At 40.1% G+C, this 10,000-nt stretch overlaps 1 protein-coding gene across 1 annotated transcript in view; it reads left to right on the forward strand.

Moving 5' to 3' along the window:
- Positions 1-3,307: 3,307 nt before the first annotated feature.
- LOC307255506 (uncharacterized protein) overlaps positions 3,308-10,000 on the forward strand; it is a gene marked incomplete at both ends in the record, with an annotated part of 21,650 nt that continues 14,957 nt past the window's right edge. The window contains 7 exons of the mRNA XM_080034192.1: positions 3,308-3,426; positions 4,141-4,260; positions 5,016-5,135; positions 6,191-6,310; positions 6,800-7,035; positions 7,252-9,037; positions 9,472-9,645. Coding sequence (XP_079890318.1) covers positions 3,308-3,426; positions 4,141-4,260; positions 5,016-5,135; positions 6,191-6,310; positions 6,800-7,035; positions 7,252-9,037; positions 9,472-9,645 — 2,675 coding nt within the window. The remainder of the gene's footprint in view (positions 3,427-4,140; positions 4,261-5,015; positions 5,136-6,190; positions 6,311-6,799; positions 7,036-7,251; positions 9,038-9,471; positions 9,646-10,000) is intronic.

Here is a 10,000-nt window from a genome sequence, read left to right on the forward strand (position 1 = left end):
TTAAATTTGAATGACTGAAATCCTTCTGTACTCTGAATTGAATTAAAGTGATTGATAAAAAATAATAATAATAAAAAAATCAGACAAAAGTAAAAAAAGAAAATCACAATAAGTTATATTAGTTCACAAATAAGAAAAGAGCATATCGTTACATAAATTCAATGAACCAGGCTGAAAAGAATACTTATTTAACACACACACACACACACACACACACACACACACACACACACACACACACACACACACACACACACACAGAGTTCAACATTTGATATCTTGTAAATGCAGGGGGGCGGAGCAACAGTGACCGGTTGGTAGCGCTGTTTAGAAAGTCCGGTGGATGTGACGGCTCTGGTCGTGTGTGCGTGTGTGCGTGTGTGTGTGTGTGTGTGTGTGTGTGTGTGTGTGTGTGTGTGTGTGTGTGTGTGTGTGTGTGTGTGTGTGTCTGTTTATTATACTATCTATGGTGTGTGTGTGTGTGTGTGTGTGTGTGTGTCTGTTTATTATACTATCTATGGTGTGTGTGTGTGTGTGTGTGTGTGTGTGTGTGTGTGTGTGTGTGTGTGTGCACACGCACGCGCGTGTGCGTGAGGCTGCCGCGAGGAGGAGGCGTTTTATTACAGGTAAGTTCAGAAAAGTTTCTCTCTGGCAAACGGGACAAACTCGGGACATTTCAAACGACCGAATTAACCGTTTAGCGTCCTGTTAGCTTGCCTGTTCTCTGCCGAAATAACCGCTAGCAAGCCTGTTGACAGCTAAAATCATAGACATTATAATGGCTAAAATGACCGAGCTAGTATCTTGTTAGCTAACCCATAGTCAGCTATATGAACTGTCAGCACTTGAACTGAGCATCTTCTTAGCAAGCCCGTTGACAACTGTCCAGGGACTACAGCTGGAAATTAGCTAAATAAACTAAAGCTGCTCCTTTTACTGTAGGCCTACAGTTAATCAAAGGGGACCGTCCACGAAACTATCAACAAATAAACTAAACGAAATTATTATAACCGTCAGCGGGCTAGTATCTCGTTAGCTAGCCTGTGATCAGCTGATATAGCTGTTAGCCCGCTAGCTTAGCGTCCCGTTGACTTAACGTGTTTTCACTGAACTTGACTGTTTTTGAATCTCAAACCCGTGAACAAATTTTGTGTGGATCGACGGACATTTCTCATTCTGTACGTTCGCCGTTTTGCTTTGATAGCAGAAGATGCGTGAACTTGTTTCATGAAGGACACTATGGTGAACAGCAACAGTTTGTACTAGATGTAAGTATAATTATGTTGTGTTTGTCAATAGCACTGTAGCCTGATACTGGTTTTTTTTTTGATCTAAGCGAATAGTTTGTATGCTCATTGGTTGTGTGTGTCTATTGTAGGCGACCTGATTGCACTAGAATTGTATGTCTGAAAAGTGGCTACATAGTGCACATGTAAAAAAGAAAAAAATCAATATGTAATTAGCATACTAATATGTTTTCAGCTAGAAGGAGCAGGACATCTTGTGTTTGAATAAAGAGTAACAGCTGTAAAATCAGTAATTTAAAAACAATACAGCTGAAGTAAAATATATTATTAAGACTTAATATGTATCTCACAAACAGGTAGTGGGATGGTGAGTAGATATCTTCACTGATTTGTCAACATTTTCGGATTTCAGTGACTGAGTATGTTTTTGAATAAATATTGCTGAATTAGAATATAAGCTGAAGATAATTACTGAGCTGAAGTCATGTGAGCTAACTAGCAGTTATGTTGTCACGTTACAGTAGTTTGTCAAATATTGGAGATAATGTTCAGTGGCAGTAATGGACCTAAAAGGAGGATGTTTGTCATCTTACTGGGTCCAACAGTGATTATTTAAAAAAAAAAATTCATTACAGCATAAACAGCATAGGTTTAGTTAGCTATCAGGTATGTTACCTTTCAGCTAACTACTCTTACTGAGATCATTGAATATTTAAAGATTCAAGATTCAAAGGTTTTTATTTGGCACATACTCATACAGGATGCACAGTGAAATGTTTTTGTGACATGTACTTAGTTATGAAATGAAATGTTTTTAATAATTGTTATTAATAGATGTAAAGTTACAACCAGATCGACACAGGAGCTGCCACGACGGTGTCTTTCATCAGAGTCATTTAGATTGTAGCTTGTAAAAGAGTCTTCAGTCTCAATGGGATTTACCTGTATAAATAAAGGTTAAAAAAAAAAAAAAAGCTGCTCCGAGAGGGATTTTTTCATTTTTTATTTAAATGTGTTATTACACCATAAACACTATTAAACAGCTTAGGTTTAGTTAGCTATCAGGTATGTTACCTATAAGCTAACTACTCTTACTAAGATAACTGAATATTTAGATTGTAGCTGCTCCCACTAATTGCTCCTTGAGGATATCAGACATTATTATTAAGGGGTCATCAGTGGACGTCAGGAGGAAAAACTGGATTGTGATTGGATATGAGTATTTGGAAGAGAAACATAACGGTAAAAGCTCTTCAGTTTAAAACACAATAGATTTATTGACATCTCATGATGTAAACCTAAAAATTAGAAAATGTTCCAAAACCCCATTTTAATTCAACCTGTTGAATGTTACACACACACACACACACACACACACACACACACACACACACACACACACACACACACACACACACTCACACACACACACACACACACACCCACCCACCCACCCACTCCCTCTTAAATAAACACACACGCCTACACACCTAAATGCAGGGGGGTGGAGCTACATTCACTTTATCCAGGTAGGAAGGCAGTTTGAACTCCATTTTGAGTCGACAGCAGAGCAGAGGGATGGAAACGGAACGCTGAGGCAGGGTGAGTGTTAATACAATTTTCTTTTTACTATTTTACTTTTCACAGTCTCGAGTCAGATTTCTCCCTGTAAACTGTAGATGAAAGAAATGTTAGAATTAACTCATCAGTTTCATTTATCTGTGGACATAGGAAGTTGTGATTGTCTGACTAATATACATTCGACTCGATTCACAAAAAAACAAGCTAAGAATATAAGGCAAATCAACCAGTTGGAGTGCTGACAGGTTTGATTATACTATAGTGTGTGTGTGTGTGTGTGTGTGTGTGTGTGTGTGTGTGGGGGTGGGTGTGCGGTGAGTTAGAGATTGTGTTTCCACCCTGCTCTCTCTCAGTCATGCATGTAAGTCTTGAACAAACCTGTTTCTCCTCAGACTTACTCTCTCAGATAACAGTCAGTGTTTATTTTGTGTTTACTGTTTCACCTTTCAGGCTGACTGAATTCCAGGAGGAGTGTTAATATGGAGGAAGAGGAGGACGGAGCAGAGTCTCCAGTCTCCAGCTGTCTGTCTATGAAGAGTGACTGGTCCAGACAGTCTCCTCCAAACTTCAGTAATGAACCTGGACCCTCAGACACCAAGTAAGTGAACTGAAACTAACTCATTCCTGTGGAGCAAGCTGACACTGAAATGTGTAATAGGTCCATGCATTGAACTAATTTTTAATTATTTTATTTACTACTTCAGTTATAAACTATTTGTTTTAGTTTCTCACCAAACACTCCATTTTACGAGCTCACATTGAACTAATCACGATGACGTCACCTCTGTCAAATTCTCATTTTAACCTACAGCACTTGAACTTATCACCATGTAGCGCTGCGGCTAAGAGGCTGTGTGAAAACTGGGCGCGTGAAGGCACTTTCAAGCAGTTCACAACAAAAACACCTGTTTAATGGGCTGCACAACTGTAGCACCAACACCAATGAGTTTCATCTTGTAGCCTACTGATCACAGGCTGAAGACGCCATAATCATTTTAACCATCAGGGGGAGGCAGAGCATGTAACACTTTCATAGCTTGTTCTTACACTGGCAGTGCTGCTGATAGACACACACACTGCCAAGGAATTTATTATAAACCTTCCCACAATACACAGAATTTTTTTTTTATGATGACGGTAATGCCGGTATTTAAAGGAATAGCGTTACTCATTTTATATACCCCGGTATATGGTAATACCGTTATACCGTTACCGTTATATTTCTGTATTTAGAGCTTCCTGAATAGCTTTGTCATCTGATTCTTCATCATGGATTCATGTCATATGAATTTAAACATATTTGTGTTTGCAGAGTTCAGCACCAGAGACAGAGAGCAGAGTCTCCAGTCCCCAGCTGTCTGTCTATGAAGACTGACTGGTCCAGACAGTCTGCTCCAAACTTCAGTAATGAACCTGGACCCTCAGACACCAAGTAAGTGAACTGATACTAACTCATTCCTGTGGAGCAAGCTGACACTGAAATGTGTAATAATAGGTCCATGCAATGAAATAATTTTTAATTATTTTATTTACTACTTATATGCTATAAACTATTTGTTTTAGTTTCTCGCCAAACACTCCATTTTACGAGCTCACATTGAACTAATCACGATGACGTCACCTCTGTCAAATTCTCATTTTAACCTACAGCACTTGAACTCATCACCATGTAGCGCTGCAGCTAAGAGGATGTGTGAAAACTGGGCGCGTGAAGGCACTTTCAAGCAGTTCACAACAAAAACACCTGTTTAATGGGCTGCACAACCGTAGCACCAACACCAATGAGTTTCATCTTCTAGCCTACTGATCTCATTTTGAACGACGTCAATTATTTTAACCAACTGGCCACCAGAGGGAGGCAGAGCATGTAACGCTTTTATAGCTTGTTCCAGCACAGGCAGTGCTGCTGACAGACATACACACACTGCCAAGGCATTTATTATAAACCTTCCCACAAAACCAGTTTCCCCATTGGGGATCAATAAAGTAAATCCTATCCTATCCTACAATAGTGTTACTCATTTCATATACCCTGGTAATACCGTTATACCCACCAACCCTACTACAAATGTTAAAACCAAAACATCACCAGAAATGTGTGTATTTAGAGCTTCCTGAATGGCTTTGTCCTCTGAGAATGTATCAAGGATTCATGTGATATGAATTAAAACATTTTTGTATTTGCAGAGTTCAGTACCAGAGACAGAGATCAGAGTCTCCAGTCCCCAGCTGTTTGTCTGTGAAGAGTGACTGGTCCAGACAGTCTGCTCCAAACTTCAGTAATGAACCTGGACCCTCAGACACCAAGTAAGAGACTGATTTTACTGTAAACTGACCTGACCTTTACGGAATTTTTTTATTATTTCAGATGTATCTTTTTACATCCAAAATTGATTTAGACAATCTTTAAAACATTTTATTAAACAGAAAAATCCAACATTATGTTATGTGCGGATGACGACAACGACGTCACGTGAAAAAAGTTGTGTAACTGTTTGAGGCATTTTTGTAAACGTTCACACCCCTTTGGATTTTGTTTATCATTTTCTGTGACCAATAGCCTATCGTTTATAAATTGATACGTTTTCAATGCAGTTGCTTTATTTTTCTGTTGACCCTGGTCAGCAAGTTGTGTATTTAGAGCAGGCATATTAGTTTGTGACACACAGATAAATCATTTTGTGCCATTTTCCTCTTTGTGTCTGAGGCAGATGTTAGTCATCTAGAAAAGCTGTACAACTATGAGGGCAGCTACAAACGTTAAAACCAAAAAATCACCAGCAGCAGCAATTTGTGTATTTAGAGCTTCCTGAATGGCTTTGTCCTCTGAGAATGATTCAAGGATTCATGTGATATGAATAAAAACATCTTTGTCTTTGCAGAGTTCAGTACCAGAGACAGAGATCAGAGTCTCCAGTCCCCAGCTGTCTGTCTATGAAGAGTAACCGGTCCATAGGTTGGCAACCAGACTTCAGTAAAGAACCTGGACCCTCAGACCCAAAGTAAGACAGTTTTTACTGTAAACTGACCTGATGGAAGATAATGCTTTGAGGATAAAATCATTATCTTCCTTAACCTTATTTTTTTTTCAACAGCAATTCTTTGCATTATTACAGATGTTTCTTTTTACAACAACAATTCATTAAGACGATCTGTAAAAAATGTTATTTAAAAAAAAATCCAACAATATCTTAAATGACATTTTTTTTGTTTTTAAAGGTTCACTATGCAAAAATAAATTATAGTTAAACAACCCCCCCCCCCCCCAGTAGCCTCCTGATTATCAGCAGCAGCAGTGTGTTTGTATTTAGAGCCTTCTACTTCATCAATGAATCATGTGATATTCAAAAACATCTTTGCAGAGTTCAGTACCAGAGACAGAGAGCAGAGTCTCCAGTGCCCAGCAGTCTGTCTATGAAGAGTGACTGGTCCAGACAGTCTCCTCCAAACTTCAGTAATGAACCTGGACCCTCAGACACAAAGTAAGAGACTGTTTTTACTGGTATTAACTTGAGCTACGCCAACATGCATATATTTTATGTTGCAACGTGTCCCTTTATCTAATATATATTATGTTAGAAAATTGCACGCCAGGACCGCCACTGGCCTCCACCAGAGTTTCCTCTGGCTTTGCCCTGTGTAGGTTTAGTTGGTGAGTTGTTAACTGGAATAAAGAAATAAATGTTCCCCATATGACACAGCATCACATCGTTTGGCTTGTATAGTACTCTTAGGTAAAATAAGGGTATTGAAACGACCCTGCCAGGGAACACATTATGTTACATGATGCTCGTATCAAACGCTCTGCTTTTATGTGTCAACCTTTAGGAATTAAAGAGAAGCAGGAAACATAAAGGGAATGATCAGACAAGGCCGCCCTCTGAAATTGAACCCTTTTTAACAGCATAATATTATTTATTAATTAATGAAAATATCTCCAAAATTATTAAATAATTAAAACATTCTTACAGGAAGAGGAAGAGGAGTGACGTTGTTGTGGAGGAGCAGCCGTCCTGCTGTGCTGTGTGTCAGGACGTCCTGAAGGATCCGGTTTCTACCAGCTGTGGACACTGGTTCTGCAGACGGTGCATCACCTCATACTGGGACCAGTCTGATCCATCAGGAGACTCCTCCTGTCCCCAGTGTGGACAAAGATCCAGAACCAGACCTGGACTGCAGACTGCCAGTCAGACCAGCACTGAACAAAGTAAGATTTCAGATCTGTTAGCTGATGTCATCATGTCTTAAAACAGGATTTATTATTATTTGGTTTATTTTTTGTGTTGGGAAGTATAGCCATTAATGAATTACATGAAAATTGCAGCTTTTAAAACTCTTCCTTTATTTTCTACTGGTGTTAATGTTGGCCATGAAAATAATTACCAGATACTCAAATCATGAATCCTACATTCTTTTATTTCAGACTGTAGTCTGCAGCATGTTATAGATGAACATAAGATCAGTCTGAAGAGGCGATATGAACGTGTGACTGAAGGAACAGATAAAGCAGGAAGTGGAACTCTCCTAAACAGGATCTACACTGAGCTCTACATCACAGAGGGACAGAGTGAAGAGGTTAATACACAACATGAGGTCAGGCAGCTTGAGACTGCTTCCAAGATGAATACCCTCCATGACACTCCAATCAAGTGCCACGAAATCTTTAAAGCCTTAACTGACCAACAGGGACACATCAGATTAGTTCTGACAAATGGCGTCGCTGGCGTTGGCAAAACCTTCTCTGTGCAGAAGTTCACTCTGGACTGGGCAGAGGGCTTGGAAAACCAAGATATCAGTCTGCTGATTCAGCTTTCATTCAGGGAGCTGAACTTGATTAGAGATGAGCAGTACAGCCTTCTCAAGTTGCTCCAGGTTTTCCATCCAACATTGCAGAAGGTCACAGCAGAGATGCTCGCTCTCTGTAAAGTTTTGTTCATCTTTGACGGCCTGGATGAAAGCAGACTTTCACTGGATTTCCACAACAATGAGGTTGTGTCTGATGTCACACAGAAGTCATCAGTCAACGTGCTGTTGACAAACCTCATCCAGGGGAATCTGCTTAAATCAGCTCTCATCTGGATAACTTCCCGACCTGCAGCAGCCAATCAGATCCCTCCTATATGTGTTAACAGGGTGACAGAAGTGCGAGGCTTCACTGACCCACAGAAGGAGGAGTACTTCAAGAAGAAAGTCAGTGATGAAGAGCTGTCCAGCAGCATCATCTCACACGTCAAGACATCCAGGAGCCTCCACATCATGTGTCTAATCCCAGTGTTCTGCTGGATCACTGCTACAGTTCTGCAGCACATGTTAACTACAGACCAGAGAGGAGAGCTGCCCAAGACCCTGACTGGCATGTACTCACACTTTGTGCTGGTTCAGACAAAGAGGAAGAAGCAGAAGTATGAAGAGGGACATGAGACGAGTCCACAGGAGCTGACGGAGGCAGACGGGGAAGTTCTTCTGAAGCTGGGGAGGCTGGCGTTTGAACAACTGGAAAAAGGAAACGTCATGTTCTACCAAGAAGACCTGGAGCAGTGTGGTCTGGATGCCACACAGGCTTCTGTGTACTCTGGAGTTTGTACCGAGATCTTTAAAAAAGAGAGTGTGATCTTCCAGAAAACAGTCTACAGCTTTGTTCATCTGAGCATTCAGGAGTTTCTGGCTGCTGTCTACATGTACCACTGTTACACCAACAACAACACAGAAGTACTGGAGGGTTTCCTGGAAAGAAAATATGAAAAACTATCCCTGTCTCTCTTCCTGGGTTTTGTCACAAAGAAATCCTTGAGTAGTAAAAATGGCCACCTGGACCTGTTTGTGCGCTTTCTTCATGGCCTCTCCCTGGAGTCCAACCAGAGACTCTTAGGAGGACTGCTGGGTCAGACAAAGAGAGAATCAAAAAGCCTCACGGTCATTAATAACCTGAAGAAGATAAACAGTAAAGAGATCTCTCCTGACAGAAGCATCAACATCTTTCACTGTCTGATGGAGATGAACGACCTCTCAGTTCATCAGGAGATCCAAGAGTTCCTGAAGTCAGAGAACAGATCAGAGAAGAAACTCTCTGAGATCCACTGCTCTGCTCTGGCCTACATGCTGCAGATGTCAGAGGAGGTTCTGGATGAGTTGGACCTGAAGAAGTACAACACGTCAGATCAGGGACGACTGAGACTGATTCCAGCTGTGAGGAACTGCAGAAAGGCTCTGTGAGTCCAGATGAGATTAATATGATTTATCAGTGTTTATCATTTTTTTTAGTTGTTCAAATATACACATAATGATAGATTTATTCTTTACATTTTAGAAGTAATACTTTGCAGCATTTGTCAGATCCAGGCTTCGCCCCTCTTCCCCTGCTTCCCCCCTGTACAGTTAATGATCAGTTTTTATTTATTCATAGATAATTAATTGTTATTAACATAGTTAATACTAATATTGTTTTTGAAATTGGTATAACTGTGTGTCTGTCAAGGTCACATGCCTGAGATGAAAATATTGTTTCATGTCAAACAGTGAGATAAGATGAGCTGAAACTTTTAATGTGAAGAGAAAATGTTTCTCAAATCAGGAAATGTCCAACTGTTCTGTCATCAGTTATTTTCTATTATGTTACCATTTTGTAATAAATGTGTCATTACAGTCTTTCTGGCTGTGAGCTCGCGGAGACTCACTATGAAGTTGTGGCCTCAGCTCTGAAGTCCAACCCCTCCCATCTGATAGAGCTGGACCTGAGAGGAAACAACCTGAAGGATTCAGGAGTGAAACATCTCTGGGCCGGACTGGAGAGTCCAAACTGTAGACTGGAGACACTGAGGTCAGTTCACTGACTGGAGCGTACAAGGTGTTTTGTTTTTATTCAATTGACTGAGGTTTTAAAGTTTTGATTCATAGATGTTCGGGATTAGTCTCAGCACAAATTTGAATAAATGTCAATTTAACCAGAAATCTGTGGTTTTTGAAAAAGGACAGACAGACCTCAAGTCAAAGCTCATTAAGGGGAAGAGAGGAAGTGTAATAAAGTTATCAACTGTTGTGGTATGACTGAGCTTTTACATTTTTAGTTCATAGATGTTCAGGATTAGTATGAGCACAAATCTGAAGAAATGTCAATTTAATCAAAGATTTGCGTTTTTTGTTGAAGAACAGACAGACATGAAGTGTCAGCTCAA

Source organism: Ammodytes marinus, assembly GCF_949987685.1.
Source record: "Ammodytes marinus genome assembly, chromosome: 9".
NCBI classification, from domain to species: Eukaryota; Metazoa; Chordata; class Actinopteri; order Uranoscopiformes; family Ammodytidae; genus Ammodytes; species Ammodytes marinus.